The sequence below is a fragment of the Protopterus annectens genome, chromosome 16.part0, assembly GCF_019279795.1.
Source record: "Protopterus annectens isolate FY-2018-M chromosome 16.part0, PAN1.0, whole genome shotgun sequence".
Lineage (NCBI taxonomy): Eukaryota > Metazoa > Chordata > Ceratodontiformes > Protopteridae > Protopterus > Protopterus annectens.
In genome coordinates, this window is record NC_056750.1 from 633691336 (window position 1) to 633715536 (window position 24201).

At 35.6% G+C, this 24201-nt stretch overlaps 1 protein-coding gene across 1 annotated transcript in view; it reads right to left on the reverse strand.

Moving 5' to 3' along the window:
- Window positions 1-24201, reverse strand: part of SLC27A4 (solute carrier family 27 member 4) — a 736182-nt gene that overhangs the window by 52759 nt on the left and 659222 nt on the right. Inside the window, exon 12 of the mRNA XM_044058859.1 lies at window positions 13646-13792. Coding sequence (XP_043914794.1) covers window positions 13646-13792 — 147 coding nt within the window. The remainder of the gene's footprint in view (window positions 1-13645; window positions 13793-24201) is intronic.

The window sequence follows — 24201 nt, forward strand, 5'->3', positions numbered from 1 at the left end:
TTCTTTAATCACTGCTCACTTAGCTTCCTATCCAATTTAATTTACATTCCTCAAACCTCTCCCTTGGTATTACATTCATCAAATTCAATCTGGAAAAAAAAAATCTGGCAATTCATACTTTTCCTTTAGCTATTCCTAGGGGCTACAATTACTTTCTACTTAGTGTATCACACTACTTTTCCTTTTCTTCCAGTTTTGTACACCCCTCTCCACTGGGATAAGCAATTTACTATTACCTTAGGTAACAAAACGTTACCCAAGACTTACTTTCTTACTTTGCTAACAGTGTACATGACCATTTCAACATATATGGCAATTCCAGTCTATATTCACAACACATCCAAACGGTACGCATATTAAACTGGTTTAAATGTACTACTGTTAACATAAGCATCTTATTCTTCTTAGATTCATAATGAAATATAACATATTTAGCCGAAAGAAACATCCCATGACACTCTAGACTTACGACCATCCCACACAAAATCCCTTAAGGTTTTACTTTCTTTCAGTAACTCTTGTAGAATTTAGGACATAACTATATTTAAAATATATACTAACAAAGGTAAAGCAATGGAGAAAGCATTGCCTGAACTCTTTGATCTAGTTCTAACCCTTGCAATAATTTCCAGTTAAGAATTTCTTCAAGTGTCCATATGTTCTGACAACAGGGTGCTCTGTAGTATTAACTAGCCAAACATCTCAAACAGCCTAATATCTAATAGTCGGTTTGTCACAAACATAGATGAGTATGTTTCATCATTAATGAAGAATCATAATTTATTTCCGCTACCTTTTCACCTTATTAATCTAAACAGTAACATTTGGCCAAACTTATCCAACATCTGAAACAGCACCTCAATATGCTTTTCATGTTCAGTCTTACAACTCCATATATTACGTGTAAACAAATAAATGTTTCTAGTCTATCAAATAACTTCTCAAATCTGACCTCTTAACAATGAATATCAAAGGCTCCAAATACAAAGCAAACAAAAAGGATGAGAGAGGAGAACTCTCCTTGCCAGTACAAAGGACCAAGACATACATGTAAGAATTCTGACTCAGGTTCCAGATACTGTATAAAATGCCTGAAACAGATCACTGAACAAATTCATTTAGTGCCATATAAAATAAAACCACTCCACTCAAATGTCTTCTACATGTCCACCTCTGCTCCTGTTGTTGCACTAATAACCAGGAACCACTAGAGGAAACCACACAAGAATACATTCAATTTTTGTAAGTTGGAGAAACAGCAGAACAAGTGCCATGGTTCAGCTGCTTTTTAAACAAGCCATACCTCTAAACTGTCCAGATTTTCATCTCAAATTTTTGGGGTGTTCCCTCATTAAATTTGTGGTTTTCTGGCAAATCACTGGGATGATCTGAGGACTGAAGTCACTAAATAATGACATACATTTGAGGTTTAGACTTCAAATACTTCTGAAAATGCATGTTAATACAAACCTTAAAATATGCCCCTATTTTTGGGCCTTTGTCCCCCCATTTTGCTGGACTATTAATAGGCTGAGAAGTATGAAACAAGCTATAAGTGCAACTGCAACTTGGCACTTATTTTCAGCAAATCCCACAACAGGCAATATTGTGGGAGAAAACCCTATTTTTACTAATAGAAAGGCAGCTACTATAAAGAACTTATTTGACAGAGAAGGACAGTCAAAAGTAATGCCAAGAAAAGGTACTTAAAATGCATGGACTGCAATTAAGTAAGATTTATTTTATATGGGCTATTTTTTACTGTTCTATTGCAAAAAATTCTCCTGGATGTTGTGTGTAACTCAACAAATATTGTTTGTATTACTTTGTGTTCAGGCTGCTGCTATTTTTGCACTAGAATAACTAATGGGATGTTAAAGAACTGACTATATTAACATCTGTATGCTATTAAAACAAAAATGCAAATAATGTATTATTTAAACATGTTATCCAATGTTCAAAGTTTAGTCAAGCTCTCTCACAGAATTAATATACATATTGCTCTTTCAAAATGCACAGCTGGGAGTAAAAGGTGGTAATACTGAAATGGAGTTGGCTTAATTAAAGTGCAACTTTTATTGGATACATCAAAACTACCATAAATAAATGATGCATGTAATTTTATATGCATTTAAAAATTAAGACAATGAAAATGATAAATGTTTTGTGCACGTTAGGATATTTCCATAATGTGGTTTTAAATGGAGTGTTTTACTGTTAGCGTACAATTAAGTGGGGAGCTTTGGATTATTTTATCAGATATTTTTTAATGATTTGCTTCATCTGATGAAGTATTTTATTTGGAAGACAAAACCACTTACTGTAGAATAAAACTATTGTGTTTTCTCAGTCTCACAGAGCTGTTTTCAATACTAGGCTAACTTCTGCGAGCAAATTAGTAGCTTTTCCTTCTGTAATAGATCTTAATTCTGTAAATCCACCAAAAAGTTTTCGTTTAATTTATCTGTATGCTGTCTTACTACTATGGATTCATGAATGCAGAAGCCAGTGATATCAGAGAACTCAGTGACAACATTCTAAACAGACTTTTTTGTGTCACTGACGTTATTATCCTAGTTTGTTTTTATAAGTATAACATTTACTGAACAGTCCCCATTGTTACAGTATAGGAAAGATACTGTATTTATAACCAACTTTAAGTTGATGAAGGTAGCAGAATCTCTGTTAACTGCACAGTATACAACCAGATAGGGGAAGCAGATGTATCCTTGGTTTGTCAGTATAATATCCAAGGCAATGCTGCCCCAAATGGATTTCCTATCTTTTCTTCAAAACTAATCAAAATAACAGCAGTTTAGTCTTATCAGAAACAGTTTATTTAGTCAGGGTGTGGGCAGTTAAAATCCTATATAAGGCCTACATTTTTACTTTTTTTTCATACAGGATGTCAGCCAGAAAATCCACATGCTCTACAGGAGATGCATTCATAGTACCCATGATACTTATAATATTATAACCAATACTACATAAATTAATTTTAGTTACAGCAGTTTCAAGTCTGAGCTTTTTGGGGTTTTTTTGTTTTTCTGGAATTTATGGGTTTTACTAATACAGAGATGGCACTTATTTTTATTTTATGCAAAATTTGTTAACTGGGTAAGTGGAATTGACTGGTCGACTTGACCTTTTTCACTCGCAACCCAGGTTCCAGAGAAGCAAAGTACATAATACAAACAAAACTGATAACAAAAGTGAAAATATATGACATTATACAATAAAAATGTAAATCAAAAGTAATTATACATTCAAGAAGGGTAGCAAGAAAGCAAGCATCCTTGATTTGAGATGTTAACCCAGGGTCCCTTCTGCTCGAGTTGGCAGTAGCTCAGATGGATGTAAAAGATCCCACAGCTACTATAGAAAACAGTAAGGGAAGCTCCCCAATGTCCTGACCAAATTTTACCTAGCCGTATGCAATACTACCTTAGGTCTCCCCTGAAATGAGGCCATTAGCCTAGTTAGAATACTCTGGTCAATAAGGGATAAATTAAAATAAAAATGAGGAAACGTACAATATTTACAGTATTCACATGGTGGAGTTCTCTTAGCAGAGTGATACCTGTATGTAGCACTTGTAAATATTCCAGTTACAGTAAATCTCCAAGCTAACAGCATCTTATCCAGTGGTGCAAAAGCAATTACAGACAGTTTCTTCTAGTAAATGTTGCTTCAGTTTAACCTAATGTTTATGGCAGTGCCAAAATATGACCTCATTACAGTAACACCATCATTCTGACTTTCTCTTAATGACTATGATAGTTCTTTTAATTGTAAAGTTGCTTTCCGAGGGAGGAATTGACCCATGATAATTCTGAACATTTAAGTGCTGAGTAGCACATTAGCTTAGCTGCTGTCAGCCAACGAAATCACTTTAAGGGACCACAGTGATGGGTGTACTTGTCTGCTAAATGGACAAGTGACAGACTTTCTTTCCCAATATCTGCATGTTGTGTATCATGGTGCTAGAGTGAAGTGTTAATAAATGTAGGCCATATTCAATTTTGGGAATGAGGACGTTTCTAGCTGTATACTACCTTGCAGTTGAGGATAATGGGTGTGACATTTTGTGGCAAAGATTCTGTTGTGAAAGTGTTTTGTTGACTGTATTGTCTGCTTTGAGAATATTAAGGTAAGGTCACGGAGGACTTGTATATATTTTGCTGTGTAACATTATAGGCATTGGACTATTTGAGTTATTCTTTGCAATCAATGAGGTGACGGGCTAGTTTCTGAAGAGTAACAAATAGCATACTGCTAGATTTTTTTTGTTGAGCTCAATTATTATTTTGTTGTTAGCTTGCCAGTTGCAAGGATTAGTGAATCTGTCCTGTAATTTGTTGTAAGTCCAGAAATGGTTTTATTTCCCAACAAACTAGCAGATTGCCAGATAAATTGGAGTTTGTGATACACATTGTGAATCTTTAAATTGTTTCAGTAATGGTAAGGATATAAACATACCCCAAGCAGAGTAAGATTCTAATTTTTCTAAAACAGCAGCAAACAACATAAACTGGTTTCACTCGGCTCGAGACAAAATATGTAGATTTAACACCAGAGCTTCCAGGAAATGAAGCCAACATAATTGATTCTCAAAACAGGTTGTCGGTGCATTTTATATGGTTTCTTCATCTATAAGCTTATCAACTTGGATCTCTGAAAATGTTTTGGAAGCATTCTAAAATTAAGGCACCTGCTCAAACTCAAAGATCTAGTTACTACTCAACAAAATTAGTAAACATGTAGTTGGCAAGGAGGGTGGGTTTGTTCATCTTGGGGTTAGAAGAAGTGCCAGCTGAAAGTCTTTGGTGGAAGGGGGTAAAACATGTGGGATGGAGGCAGGCGTGGGGTATACAAAGGTATGGTATTACAGCAGTAGTGAGCAAGTGCACTGGACAGTACACCTGTGTAAATAAAGGGGCAGTAGACACCAAGGCAGTGTGTGTCACATATCCCCATGCCCAGTGGAGGGGTTAGGACAAACAAAAACATCTTCAAAGCCGGGATGCTTGCCAGGGCACAAGCAAAGATTGCTGTCACTCTTGTGGTTCTGTTGTGTGTCACATATCCCCATGCCCAATGGAGGGGTTAGGACATACAAAAATATCCTCAAAGCCGGGATGCTTGCTAGGGAACAAGCAAAGATGTCTGCCACTCTTGTGGTTCTGTGGACGATGCCCTCCACCATGTGGGAGCAAATGGGCTAAACTGTAGTTGGAGGCTTGATGGCTAGCAGGTAGGAGGCCAAAAAGGACAAAAAAAAGATTAATTATCTCCCATCATTATGTGTGAAAAACTTTGAACCCTGTCCTTGGTCCCAATTTGTGGCACTCATTTCCATCTTTGATTAGAAGAGACAAACTTTAGAATTATTTTGCAAAAATATATTTTCTTTACTTCACACTGAAGGGATATGTAAATATTTAGATGGTGTCACAACTTTGCTCCTAGGGTTAACTGCGCTGTATAAAGTTGCTTGGTTAGAGAATAATGACCCGTTTTCCAGCTTGCCCTTTCTGCTTCTTGTTTTAAGGTCTGAATCATGACTGTCAATCACTCGTGGACTACAGACTACTACTCTGGACTAACCTTGGGATTGGTGCTTCTGTTTTACTCCTGGAGAGAGAGAGCACAGAGGGACATTGTTTTCTGGCCTGGTAACATGGACAGCACAAAGACAGTGATTAGAGGTGAGCTGCTAATTTACTTATTTTTATCACTGAGACTTCTGGCTGAGCATTGTGCACGAGGGGTTTCTTAATCGGTTTGGCTGCTATTTTAATTTTAGTTTTCAATCATTGTGCAGTTTAGTTCTAAGGCGGGTCATTTAAGGCCTTTAACCCACTTCTCAGGAACCACAGTGGGATTAGTTTTACTGTTTTGCTCATGGTGAAAGAAGGAATAGAATATTGATTCCTGGCCGACTGTAACTGTGATGGGACCATCAAAGTTGGTGGCTAATGGGCAAACCACCACTGTTCAACACTTTTGGGAAACTTAATTGCTTTTTCACCAACTACTGCTAGATTTGCCACAATCTAGCACAATTTGGGTGTTCTGCCTTAAATATGTAATCCATAAATCTTTAGGATCTTCTAGAATACTCAAATTCAGACAGTATCGTGGAGGCACTAATGCATGCTAGGAATATAAATAGAAAGATGATGGCACTTAAATCATTCATAAATTGGATACATACATATCTGTGTAGTTACTGAGACATGGTTTCAGTGCAATGAAAACACTCCTCCTATATCAAAGTTCAGCACCTTTCATGCTTTCATGCCCCTTGGTAACTGTGAGGGAGTATCTGTATTTGTCAAAAGTGCCATCACCTTACATCTAATTACTAATCACTTTAACTTAGAACACCTGGAAATCCAAATCACCCTTAAAGCCAACTAGGGTTTCAATGTTCACTACAGATCCCCCAGGGATCATGGAAATGACCTTAATGCCACTGAGGGACAAAACATCAAGCCAAATACCTTTTCCTAGGGGACTTCAATTTCTTAAGCATTAACTTGCACGCTTACACCTCTAAAAATGGATATGTTCAGCATTTCCTAAACTTAGTTACTATCAATGGACTGCAGCAAATTGTAAACCTATCCACTAGAGGCTCTAATATCTTTGACATGATCCTTAACCTACCCCACATGTACCTCACCCCACATCTTCTCATACTTGAATACATTTGATTACAAATCAGTCATCTTCTCTGTCAGATTGCCACCACCAAATGAGACTGCTTTAGTGACTCTCTCAGGGTGAATCTAGTTCAGCTATTAGAAGAATATGCTAAATTCCCCCAAATCCCCCACAAATGGACCAAATCAAAGAGTTGTAGCATTCACCTCCAATGTTTATGAGCACCTAAATAGCTGCTTAGGAAAATCTATACTTATCTGCCCTAAATATAACTGTAAATTTAGGAATAAATCATTCTGGTCGAACTCCTATATTAATAACTGGTATAACGAAAGGAGGACAATAATGACAAATTGTAAGAACTCCCCATGCTTTACTGTAGAACCATACTGAAGCATGCCAGCAAGGAACTTAAGAGCACTTGTAAGAAATGCAAGGGAGAGTATGAACTGAACTTAAGGTCACTACAGATACCAAAGGGAACTACAAACATTTCTTCAGTTATGTCAAGAAGTTATTGAATAATGTCCAACAATGCACTTAGTTCATCCATATTATCACACATTCCAATCCCAAGAATATAGCCAATATACTGTATTTGCTACCTTTACCCCCATCTAGCAACACTGTTGCCCTCACTATCCATGAAAGTTAATTTTCATTATATGATCTAGAAAAAAGTCTTAGAATTATGGCCAAAGGCTAAAAAATACTATTTCTGTTGGGCCAGATAACATAACCAAGCGGCATCCTCACCAGTACCAAGTATGGACTATCTGAGTCTCTACTCATATTGTTCAATTTCAGCCCATGCACAGAGTTCCTGCCTGTAGCCTGGAGAACAGCCACTATGACTCCCCTACACATGGGCAGCCCTCTACAGTCCCATGTAATTATAGGCCTACCAGCCCTCAGCCTTGAATGGAGTCATGGAATGTGTCATAACTGAACTCATGCATGCAAACATAAGGAACTTAACTGATCTAGATCTCACTCAATTTGGTTTTGTGTAGGGTGGGTCCTGTCTCCTTAACCTATTAAACTTCTATGAAAAGGTTTCAAAGGCTGTGGACAGTGGTCCCTCTGTGCAAGCTGCATATCTTGACGAGTGTGTGTGTGTGTGTGTGTGTGTGTGTGTGTGTGTGTGTGTGTGTGTGTGTATATATATATATATATATATATATATATATAGATAGATAGATAGAGAGAGAGATACAGATAGATATAGATAAAGACATAGATAACTAGAGAGACCGCATGTGAGTGAGTTACAATGCGTTTTGTCAAATTTTCCCTTGGCTGACTGGCAAATGGTAGAGGTTATTTCATCTCAGGGCTGCTTTGTTGATTGGGTTTGCAAGGAATTCAGGACTTACCTATATGAAGGAACCAAGTTGGAGATAATTTTGGTACTTATGTATTTCTGTGTGTGTGTGTACTTTTTAGCTGATAGAAGCAGACTAGGGAAATAAACTCAACAAAACTGAGCCGATTACCTCACACTTCTCAAAGGAAGAAAATAAATTCCCTTCAGAGATACCAATATGCAAAAAAATGTTCATCTGCCTTTCAAGTTAATCAACAAAACCTCAGTCCAGTTAAAATTATTTTTCCACTCCTGCATCCAGTTAATCTTTGCTTTATATTTTAAACACAAAACATCTTTATTATCATGTATGGCACAGGCAATCTACATTTATATAAATGAAAAGAAACCATTACAAAACAATCTCAGTTGCAAACAATATACATTATAAAGCATGTTGACACAAGTGTACCTGCAAACATTATACATCACTGATAATATATCCAGTCATTGCCAACCATTAAATAATGCATTCAAACCCTGCCTTCTTTAAAACCTCATTCCACCTCTGCATGTAAAGATCCCACTCTTCCCATTTTTGTTCCTACGTAATTTGCTCTTACCCTTTTCTCAATATCCAAATTCCAGTTGTTTTATCTCTGTTACTATCTTCACTACTTCTAGTAAAGTTGCTTCAGACTTAGATTTCCATTTTCTATTTATTGCTTTTTTGGCAGCCATCATAATTAGATTAAGCAAGGCCTTACTATGTTTAGGTAATTCCTTTTCTGCATCATAGTTCAAAAAAATAATTTCCTTAGTTATGCCAATTTTCTCACCAAGCATTTCTAACAGAACAGTTTGCAGGGAATCTTTAAAGTCTGCCAACTCATTACACTCCCAGAAAATATGCTCCTAGTTACCTCTTTCTTCCTCATCACACCTCCAACATTTGCTGTCTACCCGAGGAAACATTCTCTGGTCTCTACTTGGGCTATAAAAATACCTATACAAACACTTCCAAGCAAAGATCCTAAATCTTCTAGACTTTGTTGCATATCTGCATATCCCCATTGTTTCTTTCTGAATTGCTTATCCAGTTTCTTACCAATCCTCTCTCTAACCTCCTCTGAATGATTCTTAAAGTTATCATACAATATTTTATATGCTCTACTAATCATTCCTTTCTTAACGGCAATGTTCGTTCTAGATTCTACTAAAAACTCTATCAGTGCTAGTCTTTTGTTTAGGACCCCTCTATTTTTTTCTCTTTGCCTATACTCTGTTATCAGTCTTTGATAAAGAGCAATCTCTAACCTGCAGTCCAAATAAGTTCTTTGTGTCTTCCTATTCTATTACCTTTCCCCTGTTTAGTTATTTGTTCCCAATACCTTGGTTCATTTGCCAGGTTTCTCCAATAAATTCCAGCCCCTCTTGTCTATTGTCTGTAACCCTAATTGCAGTCATCCCTATCAGCAGAACCTCCTTTCTTCATTCCAGTTTAGTTTTTAGAATACTTTCTGCTACTTTATGAATATAATATTCTGTATGATTATTGTCATTCTCCTTAAAGGCCTGCATCCAAAATCCAAGTCTCTCCTTGTTTCTTGAGCTTCCCCTGTTTCATCATTATCTCTTTCCACTTTGAATTATAGTTTTCTGTTTGTGCTATGTATAGCAGCCTTTACTGTGATGCTCTGAAATACCCCTTCAAATCAACTAATCCCAATCTGCCCTGTTCTATTGAAAGAATAAGCAGAAATCCGTCGTTGTACCATAAAGGGCTTTCCTCCGGGTTGAACACCAATGACTGTCACCAGTCACCATTGTGATTCTGATGAAGGTTACGTAGTGAATACGAAAGCGCGCTCAATCACCAGTTTTTGTGTCTGTTTGTGGATCTCTATGTAATTTGTCACAATAAATACTTTTTGTGGATTAATTGGCGTTTGGATTTACACTGTATTCTGCTGGTTACCTGGTGACAGTCATTGGTGTTCAACCCGGAGGAAAGCCCTTTATGGTACAACGACGGATTTCTGTTTATTTTTTACAAGTGTTGGTGTGTGGCGTGGTGGTCGAGGTTATTGAAAGAATAAGCTTATCCCAGTTGACTCCTGCTATCTTCCCCTTCCAGATAAAAATCCTTCAGCTCTTTATTATTGCCACCTACAACTTCTCCTCTGGTTGATAAAAATATGCCTGGCCTTGTATAAGACTAAAGGGACTAAAAACATTTTAACTGCTTGTATCTTACTATGGATATCCATATAACACAGCTTCCATTTTCTCAGTTTTTGTATTATCTTTTGTTTAGTCTCTTACCACATATCCTTAGCCACACTGGAATAATTTTTAATCCATACTCCTAAATACCTTATTTTTATCATGTCCCCATAAGTATGGGTAGTGCTGAAACAATTCATATGTGGGTATATATTTTACTGCTACTTCCTTTGTTTTAGCTTCATTCATTTTGTATCCTGAAAAGACCTGAAACTGTCTCAATATATTCCATAGCACTGTATTGTCCCTTTTCAGTTTTCTCAGGTATAAAATAATGTCACCTGCAAACAGAACCAGCTTTTCCTGACCATCATACCAATTATATCCTTGATTTTCTGAGTCCCTTCTTTTCTTTGCCAGTGGTTCTAAATATAATGCAAATAACAAAGGGGAGAGAGGACACCCCTGCCTGGTTCCTCTGCTCAAGCAGAGATTATCAGAGAAGACCCCACCCACTTTAATTTTTGCCTGCAATCCCTCATTCATCCTCCTAATCAACAGTATAATTTTATAAGGAATGCAAATGCTTCCATTGCTCTGCCCATAAAGTCCCAGCTTACTCTGTCAAATGCTTTCTCTGCATCAAGACCCACCAACAATAGCTGTATTTTCTTACATTCTGTTTCCCTCAGGAACATCAGTCTTCTTTTAATGTTGTCAAATGTTTGCATCCCATCCACAAAACCACACGGATCCATATCTATTAATTTTGGCATCCCTTTTGCCATTTTAGACAGTATGTACATAACTTATAATCATGGTTTAGTATTGAAATGGGGCTGTATGAAGTGGGATCTGATGGATCGTTACCCTCTAGGTATTACAACTACCACCACTTTCTTCCAAGATTTGGTACTTCTCATCCTCTTAAAACACTGTTTAAACAAAACCTTCTAGATCTTTATCATTTTTCCCCCTCCTAGCTTCCACACTTCTACAGGAATACCATCTATTCCTGGGGACTTTCTTGTAGATTGGTTATGCATCATCATTTTTATCTCATCTCCTCCTATCTTAACTGTCAGTAATTGAGCCTTCTCTACCTCTAACCTTGGCATATTTAATTCTTCCATAAACATTTCCATTTGTACCTTTTCTTAACTTCCATATTTCTGTTTTATACATTCTTTCATAGAATTTTGTAAATATTTCTAATACTGCTAAAGGATCTCTTGTTGTTGAAAGTGCCAGTGTTTCATTTTTATTTCATTATGTTGCGTTTTTATTTTAGTTATTATTGGCACATGATCCAAAATAGTTATTAGGTGAGTATCAAGACCGTCAATTAAATGCAAATGTTCCTGTGAAATGTAAATTCTGTCTAGCCTAGCAGAGTTTTTTGTATATTGGGGAATAATATATAACTTCACTCCAAACCCCTAGTACTAAATTCACATCTTCCATGCCAAATATTTTCATTTCTTTAAAAATCAACCCTCTTTTGTTATATTTTCCCTTCTGGGCTAGCCAGACATATCTTCACTATTGCAAATCAAATTCCAGTCCCCACCTATAAAGAATATTCCTCAAGGAAAGCTGATTATTTCTCCCAGAATTTTCTTAAGCTCCATTATAGCAGTTTTTGGTGGAATATAAATACATGCCAGTGTAATCCTCCTCCCTTGCCAGTAACCCCTTAGTATTACAATTCTACTATTATTGTCTTTTTTATCTTCTTCTATTACTATTGGAGCTCCTCTTGCAATTAATAAGTACTTCTCTTTGCCTTTGCCTCAGGCATTCAACAAAATAACTATTCTGAAAACCTTTCTTTATCAGACCTACATGTTCAGTTATTTCCAAGTATGACTTCTGTAGCTTAGCTATTTGCACTCTACATTTTTAATACAGTTCACTACTCTTTCTTTTTTATATTTATCTGTGAGACCATTAAGGTTTAAAGACATTATAGAAAGTATCACAGCCTTGACAGATTACTATTCCCACCTTTTATGTATAACAACTTTTTTGTTAAATGTCTAGTTACAGCTTTTGTGTTACATGCGTGTACTGTTTGGCAGATTAAGTTTGTATACAGTTATTTCTTGTCATCTCCATGTGGGCCTATGTCACATTTTACAGAACATTGATGTCTGATCCTCTGAAGATTGGGTATTAGGCTTTAATTCCACTTTAAATTGAGAATAGGAATGTCCATCTGCTGTACTGGTATCTAGCCTTCAGATATCTCAGCTTTAAAGGTGGAATGACATGAGACAGAAGTATTACAAAAACAATTTACAGAGTCATGCCACATGTAGTCTAGACTGAGAACCATGGCCTGCCATTGATACTTGGGACAGAGTGAGGGCTCTTGACTGGTAGCAGGGGATTTTCATCTGACAAGCTGGAAATTTCCAGTTTTGAAAACTGTCTTAATATTTGCCACAGGTGGAGAAGCAGTCTGCCATTAGATTGCTTCACCTTCAATAAGTGCAGAAGGGAGAAGTGGGAAAAAGTGAACTTCATCACCCACTACTGGTGGGGGAATCTGAACTTAAGCAACAAGAGAAGGAAATAGATCATTCCAGGCAGTCTGTTTGGCATTACATGATCCCTGCTTCAAACAAAGGCCTGAAGTCGTGGGTCCGTATATGTTAACTTCGGCAGGATAGTACCTGTGCTTCTCTTCCTAATGCAACTGTCTAGATTTTGTTGTTTTTAATAGACTGTGTAGAAGTAAAAGCAAAATATAACATCTTTCAGGTTGTGTTGAAGGTTATAAATGTTCAGTTCTTCTAGCATTTTTTTTTCTTTTTTAATTAAAACCATAATGAGCACAAGATTCAACACAGTACTCATTCCCCAAATGGAACAAACATTAAGTGAAACCAATGGAAGGAATCCAATGACTAGCGGACACATATCAGTCACATCATCTTTGGATATTAGTAGTCAACAGAAAATGTAAATAAGTGATCACAAAAGCAGTGAAGCAGGAAATCTTAAAGTTGTACTTTGCTTTAGTAGGAAAAAAAAACAGGATCAGGGAACAAGAGAGAAGCACTTGAAGAGGCATGCAGCAGCAATTCATTCATTTCAGGCAAAAAACAACTTGGATAGGTCAGTTGTGTGCTCACGTTTATAATATAGCTGCTTTTTAATGGTTGAGGGAGTTGGCAACCACATGCCCCTAAGGAATCTCAAATGATATAAATACCTGGATGAAAGACTATTGTTTACCTTCAGACCAAATCCAAATCACACGTGATTTTTTGCAACAATGTGTTTCTATCAATGTGCTTCTTGAAGTTTAGACATCTGATTAGAATGAAATGTGCAGAAATTTACTTAAAAGACAACATACGCAAAATCATGTACAAATGCTCTGAATGTCGCAAATTCACAACATATAAAAATTTTTATCCTTTGCTTTCACATTACCCGTCTTGTCGACTTCAGGTAGAATTCGTAAAAAAACTGGCCTTGCATAGGGAGGTAAGCACTTTTCTTGTTTCTCATAAAATGTACTGAGATCCACTGTGTTATTAGGGTCTGCTATGGCTGCCATTCCTGCCTTTCCTTCAGCACCTAGCACACAAAAAAGAATAAATTCCTAAATATTAAAAAAGTTAGACAAAATCACTGTACAAACACAATAATATGTTAAAACACTTTGGTTACACTTACATTGCTAATACAAGTGAACAAATAAAACAAATAAGGCTGATAAGTTAAGTTACAGGAAGGTCAGCAGTCCAAGGGGCTTTTAGGAAAACGGTGACGGCATACTTTTATTTATTTATTTATTTCATTTGAATTTGTTGACCGGAGCAAAGTACTGATCCAAACGGACCAATTTCATCCTCAGCCTGGAAGAAAAGACAGCAATAATACAAAACCATACCAGATAAGATAATGAAGTCAAAACAATATAAGCAGAATGTGCTAAACCAATAGCAGCCCATTATTCGAAATAAAGCTGTGAGCCCTTCGGATAATCTGATTGGTCCTTGTGAGTGATGTCACGATGAGAACATAGTCTCTGAGATGGTCAGAGAGAAGGAAGTGCCTGGGTTAGGTGCGAGGAAGAAATCGTTTCAAGTAACGGCTCAAATTCATCACTCAGATAAGCAGGAGCCTGTTGCTACATTAACCAGGGAACTTATTTCAACGGATCATGTTGGAAACGGCAAGTCTGCAGTTTCTGCTTCTTCTTTTTTAGGCCAATTACCATTCCCACTCCCAATAAAGGAACAGAGAATGTTCCATCAGCAGAGGTAACGGTCACAGAGCCAGAATCAGCTGAAATGGAAGCCAAAAGGAGAAGCAAGTGGCACGCCGACCTTAAAGAAGTTTTGGAACAAACAGAAGGACCAATTTTAAATCTTTCCACTCATGTATTTACTGATGATGAGATAACCCTTTTAACAAAAGGTTTGTCATTTATTCCTACACAGAAATTAGACTTTACTGAAGTTGTTTTAGATTTTAAATTGTTTATCAGGAATTTATTGTTGAAATTGAATTTTAAAGACAATGAAAGTTTTAGAAGTAATATTTGTGAGTTTAGGAAACCAACTACATATTTACCCAATTGCTAATTCTTTAGTAACAGCTTTTGAAAAATTATGTTTAGAAGATTTTTATAAGTTACATGATAGAACTGGTAATAAGTATAACATGGGATATAATTTAACTAAAAATGAGTATATGGCACTAAAGAAATTACAAGATAATAGAAGTTTAATTATTAGACCAGCTGACAAAAGTGGTCCTATAGTTTTATTTGATGCAACTAGGTATAATATTGACATGACTGAAATGTTATCTAACAATCATTTTTATTTGAAAATATCTCAAAGGAAAGTTGAAATGATAACAGTTAATGTACATAATGCGTTGAGGAATTTATTTCATGCTGGATTGATTGACAGTAACTTATTGCATCTCTTTATTGTTTCAAACCCATTGTTACCCATCATCCAAGGCCTACACAAGGTACATAAGGATGCGTTATACCCTCCACTACATCCTATAGTTGCAAGGAGTAACTGGTGTACGGAACCAGCTTCTATATATATTGAGGAGAAGCTTAGACCTATTTTGAATAAAATTACATGTGTTAGGAGACACTCAACATTTTTAAGTGATTCATTTTTATGTACTCAGACTTTACCTACCACTGAGGATTTATTACTGGCTACGTTAGACATTTCATCATTGCTTACGGTGATCCGGAATTATGATGGTTTATGGAAATTGAAATGTTTTTTACAGAAGTATAGTAAGTTTTCTGATAAGGAGGTGGAATCACTGGCTGTTCTGTTAGAATGTGTTTTACAAAACAATTTATTTGTATTTAATGACTGCATATACTGGCAGAAGCATGGCGTAGCTATGGGCACATCATGTGCCAATAGCTAAACCAATGCTGTATTAGTGACATGGGAACAAGAACATGTGTTTGAAGGGCCCTTCAGTCCACTGGTGGTCTTTTATAGACGCTTTGTGGACGACATTTTTCTGCTTTGGAGAGGGACCATACAGTCTTATAGATTTTTCACAGAATATCTCAATGAAACCACTTCATATTTGAAATTTTCTTCTGTTACTTCAAGTCAGTCAGTGGATTTCTTAGATATAAGTGTTATAATGGATGCAGAGAATGGTGTAACCACGAAATTATATAGGAAACCGTGTTACTGTAACCAATTTTACACAGAAACAGTATGCAGCCTGTTCATGTGTTTAAAATTGTTGTTAACAGTCAGGTATTCAGGGCATCAAGACTCAGTGTTAAAAATGATGAATTTGTTCAACAAACATTTAGAGAAAGCTTTTATTGCCAGGGGTTATTAATGATGTTAGTGAAAGGGTTAAAACTGTTACAGAACTAAGAGGTTTGCAGTAGTAAGCGAAATCAAGAAGCTAATGTTCACCAAAAAAACAATTTATTGAAGCACTTTTCGTCTGCACCGTGTGCAGACTTCTTCAGAATACAAAAACCTTTAAAAACTTTCTTTAAAAACATTTGAACTGGTGTGGTGAACCAATCATAGCACACAATTAGTTAAGGTAATTATTTAGAGCTGTTACATAAATTAAGATGAACCATTAAATACGCACAAAGTCAACTTTAGTGCAAAGCCCTCCATGAATAACTGGGGCAGCGACTATCAAACACACTAGGAAAAATCATAACAAAAACTTAAACTTAAAAGCAGACACAATAAAAGTGAACGAAGTTCACAACCAAAACTACATTATGAAAATGTAAGCATATATATCAAGTAAAATAAATTAGAACTAAAAATATACGCATATAAATTAAGACGAATGTGTATATAACTCATTAATGTTAAACCGAGGTTATTAGTTAACTGTAATATCTTACCATCACCTTTTCAATTTGAGAACACTGCTTATTGAGCATGACTCATTAAGTCCAGGAAAGGTGCAAACATTAAGTTTAATTTGCCAAGTTAGTTCTAATTCTTCTAACAGTAGGGGTGAAGGTGCCCCCCATTCTGTCGTTGTTCACCTGGTCTATTGCTAGAAATTTAAAACTGTGGTTCATATGTTTTGAAATGTGTTTGGCAAGTGCATTGTCCAATTTGTTCCTAGTTATCACGTATTGATGTTCATAGATATGTTCATGGAGCCTACGTTCAGTTTTTCCAATGTAGAACGCAGGGCATCCTTGACATACTGCCAAATACACCACCATTTTTGAGCTACAAATAAACCTGCACCTTGCCTTACATTGGAAATCCTGTATAATAACTCTGTTAGTCTCTATTATGTATTTACAATAATTGCAATTTTGGCATTTATACATGCCAACAGTTCTCGTAAAGTTAGATACAGATTGTTCTAACAATGACTTCAAGTTCTTACCCCTTCTGAAAATGACAATAGGGTGGTCTCCCACCTTAATAGCAATAGAGGGGTCAACAACCGAGCCGAATTGGCGGGATGTTTAAACACCACTTCTGGTAACTTACCGGTAGTACAAACCTGTAACCTACCGGCAGCATCAACTAACAATTTACTGGCAGCACAAACTAACATTGAAGCTGTGGGCCATCAGCCTCTCAGTATGGGAACTTGTCAAGTGGATGCAAACAGTTTAACAAACAACTTAGCAGTCAACCATGTACAAGAACCTGGTAATAAGGCCACTGATAATGGCAGCAACTACATGGGTCTTCCAGTACTCGGTATTTGGTTAGCGGATACGTTTACCTTTATACCTTTTACTTCTTCAAATGACACACAGCCCGAGGGCAGCCAAGGTAATCCTCTAGACTTTAATTCAACACCTGACATTGTGGACAAACTCAAACATTTAGACAGCTTGCTGGTTAAACTTAAGAAATTATAGCTTGAAATCTCGTAGTTTCGTGAGTGCCTGTCATGTAAGATTGTCCCTAAAGGGTTACGGCGCTCCCAGTTTCCAACTGGTACAGTCACTGATTCAGACTTTTATAATGAACTGGTGGCTTTGTTTGACCGGCAAGGCTTCGAATTACTCAAAGTAGTGATTAAGCATTATACTATATGGGTTAATGAACTTAACATCAGGGTTACGGATTTAGACTCCAGTATTAAACACCATATTGAATTTGGCCACTACAAATATGAATGCAGTCGTATTTTCACTAGTATCTACCAATATTTGGGCAAACTTAAGAACAACAAAGTTAAAAAACTGGGCCGTGACCTTAAAGCATATAAAGACAACACTGCATACCCTATTCTATCACCTGCACAAGTATGGCATGGTTTTAACCGTCCCCTGAATGGAGCTCCTAAACATGCAGGGGAAAATGTAGACAAACAAGTGACTCAAAATGACAACCTGAGGGCTAATACCAACAGTGCTTCACACAATGAGAACATGGTCCCAAATAATGATAACCCACAGTCACGAAATTAAGTGAGAAGTGAGAGGTTACATAACCGTAATCAATCATAAGGTAACCTTACACAACAGAAGCTGAATTTTCGGGACGCTTATCAGACTGGAACCAGGCCCAAACAACAGAACAACTTTGCCCAAAGCAGGGTGAACAAGCAGTGGTCCAAGACATAAAGGACTTAACCTACATTGACTGTGTAGTACACAGGGACTTGGATGCTTCTGTTGACCTTTCCATGCTCTTAGATGCCAATATTGATTTTAACAACCACAATTCCTACCTAGTGAATAACAACCCTCACTCCACCGATAACAACTTAGTTCTAAGTGATGTGGAATTGTATGACAGTATTTCCTTTGACATTGGAGTAGATAACAGTATTACCAGTAGAGAAGTAACTAAGCCTGATATCATTATAAACTCTACAGGTGACTTTAAAGTGTATAATTTCTCTCCTGTTTTTATTTCTACTGACATTGTAGAATTTCTATCTAAAGGTTATACATATGTTCCCGAACAGAAATTCGATTTGGTTAAGACCATAATTGATGTTATTTTCATGGAAATTGAATTTTAATTTAATGATGGGTGCCAGTATTGACAGAATAGACATTGACCCATTTAGAATTGCTAGTACTTACAACCCTCCCTTGCACCCACTAGTACAGATTTTTGAGCAGATGTGCGAGTTAGACATCAGGCAGGGGGTTAAGCATACTTATAAGTCTAATAGGAATGATCACACCAGTAAAGTTGAACGTGTATATCTTGACTATATTCGAGCGCAAGATATACGTATTTGCAAGCCCGATAAGGGTGGTGGGCTGGTAATCTTTGATAACTCAGACTACCATGAACGTATGCTCCAACTTCTAGACAGTCCTTCATATTCGCTTAGTTCACTTTCTGAGGTCAAAATAAGTATAAAAAGAAACTGATCTCTCCACGATGTAACAAAGTATACAAGCAGTGTTCAGCCAAATAATCCAGCAGAAATAGCAGCTTTACATTAAAATAAACTTTTATTTAACGAAACGAGTGGGTTGATAAGCGCTTTTGCGTGGATACAACCACGCTTCTTCAGATAACAATTTCTCCCACAGACTGAGTTTAAATAGCATAACAATTAGCGTAAAACTTAATTTAATTAGTCAGTTCAATTAACATTTAAAGGAGTAAAATTCAAACCAAGTTCAAAACACATTAGCTGTTCTATGATATGGTAGAGACACATATTCAAAAGCTTATAGTAACTATGTAACTCCACAGTATTTTCACTTATGAGTTAGATTATAATGTATATATGAAAAATTCTTATGCATATATAGATATGTATAATTTACTTAATAAGTTATTCAGCAGCTTACAATGTAAATTTAACACCAAAAATAAAGCCAAAACAGCATTTCTTAAAGCTTAAAATTGAGCGCTTACTTAAACTGCGTATCAAAACTTTTTGACTGTGCAACAAAGCATCTAAAACAAAAGATATATAGCAGCATAATATATTTAATGTTATTCAAATTTACATTCAACTAAAAATAGAGTGTAAAAGGCTTAGTCACCAGTGAATTTGTATTGTTGTAAACGGTTAGAACATAGATTTCAATAACTACCACTAATAAATAGATTACTATGCTAACTAAACACTGGTCAAGCGATCAAGAATTATAGTAAATGCAATAAATACTGAAGATTATAAGGATACATATGAAAGCTGATAGTTGGACTCTACATAAAAATAACTAGTTTAAGATATATGAATGCAAAAGAGGTTATATTACATATATTATAAAATTAACTCTATTTAGAATAATACTATAGAACTATGTTAAAACATTTAGATATTAGGATATTTGATTAAACAAACTTTTAAAAAGTTCACAGTTTAAAATTCTATGAAAGTAATACATAACCTATAAGTAATATAACAAGCTAATCAGTTACAAAAAAGTATAATAAGCTAATATTCATATTTATATTTGAATTTAATTTTCATATATTCATAGAATTAAAATAAGATATAAATTTATCAACTATTAAATAATTTATAAATAATCACTGTAATATTTAATAAATTGATAAAACTATATAAGTTGAATATTAAGCTTTAGGGATACTTAGTGAAAGATGATGAATAGAAAATATTTTAAAATAAGGTATCTATTGGGTGTAACAGTTTAAAATTGGCTGAATTTAGAGTTAGGCTAAAGTTAAAACTATTGTGGAAATGATGCATAGAAAATAATAATAAGCTAATAAATATATATATATATATAACACAATTATACATAGAGAATATATATTAAAAACCTGAAAGTATTTAAGAAAATAAATATGTAAGAGTAACTTTATATGACTGTAAATAAGAAATAGGAAATCTTGAAATTTTCAATGAAGTCTCATCAGCGCTTCCTGTTGTTTAAAATAGGTTTGATGGATACAGAGGTATTTAACCCTGGGTAATCATGGGCATTAAACATTAAGATCCATCTCAATTCAGCTAGTGCTAGAATGTTAATGTCATCACCACCCCTAGGATTTAAAGCTATTACTTCTAACACTCTGAAATAGAATGTGTGGTCTTTATGCTTTGATATATGCTGGGCTAAAGCATTAGTGTCTGAACATTTCTTAATTTCATATAGATGGTCATAAATTCGGTCTGCTAATTTCCTTTTAGTAAGACCAATGTAAAAGGCAGTACATTTAGTGCAAGTAGCCAAATACACTAAATTTTTTGTGAAACAAGTAGCAAAAGTGTTAAAATAAAAAGTAAAATTCAAAGTGGGATGAGTGAAAGATAAAGCAGAACAGATGTGATTACATCTATTACATTTTCCGCAGGGAACAGTTCCTAAATTTACAGTAAGGTTTTTAGAAATAATAGAATGGTCCTTACATAAAATCTGTTTTAAATTCAAACAGTTTTTGTAAAGGAAACTAGGATGATTCCCTACTAGACTAGCTATTGAAGCATCAGTCATAAGTATATTCCAATTCTTACATATAATGTGTTCTATACATTTTATATCACTTGTATATTTAGTGATATAAGGAATTTTCATAGCTTTATTTTTTTAACTTTAGGTTAGGTAAAGTGAACTTCTTATCTACTTGAGTATCTGTTGCTAAGGGAATCAAAACACTATCTTTAATAGTTTTAATTAAATCACAATTGTAGTCTCTATTCAAAAAAAGTGTTTCTAATTTTTCAGATTCTAACTTCAATGTTTCACTATTCTGACATAACCTAGTTAACCTAATAAACTGGCTTTTGATGATGCCAGGGAATGTATGCCTAGGGTGCATACTGTCATATTTAAGTAATGTATTGGTCCAGGTGGATTTCCTAAATAAAGACGATGTAACTGTGCCTTGTTCATTAAGCATTAAGGAAACGTCAAGAAAATGAACACATTTGTTAGAAGCTTCCATCGTAAACTTTAGAAATGTTGTAGTGGATTCTAAAAACTCCAAAAATTGCTTAAAATCTCCTAATGTACCTTGCCATATTAAAAGGACATCATCTACAAAACGCTTGTAGAATTTAATATTTTCAAACTCAGGACTACTAAATAGAAACTCCTTTTCCCAGTTTAGGACCACCAGATTTGCGTACGTATTTGCACAGGGGGTGCCCATGGCCACCCCCCATGTCTGCAAATACGTTTTATCGTTAAACATAAATAAATTATTGTTTAATACCAAATCTAGTAATTGACAAATTAAAATTATCTTGTCTCCAGAAAATGCAGTATCTCTAACTAACAGTTCTCTAATAGCTTCCAGTCCTGTGTCATTGGGAATGGAAGTAAATACATTTTTTACATCAAGTGTTATTAAAAAATATTCATTGTTTGTAACATCAAGAGTCAAATCAGTCATACTTTCCAAAAGTTGGTAGGTATCTCTCAAGATGGACGGGACTGCATTTACTACAGGTCTAAGAAACTTTTCAATAACAGTAGATATTGTTGCAGTAACCCAATTACTACCTGACACTATGGGCCTGAGGGGTATAGGATTAACGTTTTTATGAATTTTTGGTAGTCCTTTTATCACTGGTATGGTTGGAAACTCTATGTACAAATAATTATATAATTCAGAAGAAATCTGCCTGCATATAAGCAGATCATGCAATGTCTCATGTACAGCTATAACAATACCATTAACTTCCTTCGCTGAAATCACTTTATATGTGACCAAATCTGATAACATGTTTAACATCAAGGAATTATAATCTGTGGTATTTAATATGATAGTCCCACCACCTTTATCTGCGGGTCTAAAGGTTAAGTCAGTTAATTTTTTCAACTTATTAAGAGATTTCATTTCATTTGATGTTAAGTTCACATAAGCTATCCTCTCGGTATGATTAGAGAATAAGTGATAAAAATCTTCTTCACAAGCTTTTAAGAAGCACTCTAAGTTAAATGACAATGCAGGTGAAAAATTACTTTTACGTTTCAAAAGCATGGGGTCACTTTCTATGACTCTATCATCTGATATAACAGTCGTACTTTTAAAAAATAGTTTCAAAGCAACACTTCTGCAAAAAAGTCGTAAATCACATAAAATATCGGTTAAATTACTGCATTGTGCAGGAATAAAGTTTAGGCCCTTATTAATTAAGCTTATGTCAGATGAGTCCAAAACATAAGAAGACAGATTAACAAACAAGTCAGTCACATTCTCTGCTTTCTTGTGGTTCCGTACCTCTCTCCGGATATTTTCCGTTTCCTCGGTCCTCTGCTTTGCGAGCATCCTCTGCCTTGAAATTGCTGCTTTATCGGGTAAGGTAAAAAAACGGTTGACTTCTTGGGCTGTTTTAGGTCTCGCTCCTAACTGAGTACCATTAGGTGTGCTAACAAATGCCAACTGGTTGGGAGGTGGTGTAGCAGAAAATGCCGTTGGTCTCGGGATGTCATTATCCACTGTGTTAGTCATACTTGTTTCTGTTGCTGTGGAAGAAGGCAAAACAGAACTCACAGCAGTCATGGCAGTCGCAGCATGATGAGTGACGTCATCCAATGTGTGCGTTGAAGGTATCAAATTCTGCTCACGAGCTTGCGTTGTATTATATCTTGGCCAAACAAAGATTTGACCAGTTTGAAAATCGTTAAAGTCTCTTTGCAGCTTTTTAAGTTTCGTTTGCTTTAATTTGTCACTAAAGGAACTGACTTGTGAAAAAATATTTTGCAGTCTATTCTTGGCATAGTCAGATTTGAACCGTTCACATAAGCTTTTATAAATAGAGTCTATTTCACTACGTAACTTAATTTCAAGTGGTGAAAAATATTCATTTAATAGAGCCATGTATTTGAAACCTTGTTCTATATTTAAGTCTTGCCACTTTTTTAAGAGGGTCGGATGATTATCTCCATAGGACGGCATACAAAATACTCGCATGCCTCTTGGAACAATGCGATAATGTAGAGAGGCTTCAAGGTGCTGCCTTTGCCAGGCGTACCTTTGTAATAAATATAATTTGTCCTCAAAATCTTTAACAATTTTAGGGAAATCAACAATGTCTTCATCCGGTATAGTGGCTATTAAATCATTAGAAGACCCACCTAGCTCCAGAGCCAATAAAGGGTTTGAAACACAATGTAAAAGTCCATTAGGAATACTTATACTGTCCCTCGACTCCGGTCTGTATTCAAGTTCCACATTAGGTGAATCCATCGTGTAGAGCAGTTACCACACAAAAATGAAAGTTCAAAAAAACGAAGAGGTAACTGCAACTTTAGGAGATCAGTAAACACAAAACAGCAGTCCAAAATAAGTATAAAAAGAAACTGATCTCTCCACGATGTAACAAAATATGCAAGCAGTGTTCAGCCAAATAATCCAGCAGGAATAGCAGCTTTACATTAAAATAAACTTTTATTTAACGAAACGAGTGGGTTGATAAGCGCTTTCGCGTGGATACAACCACGCTTCTTCAGATAACAATTTCTCCCACAGACTGAGTTTAAATAGCATAACAATTAGCGTAAAACTTAATTTAATTAATCAGTTCAATTAACATTTAAAGGAGTAAAATTCAAAAGTTCAAAACACATTAGCTGT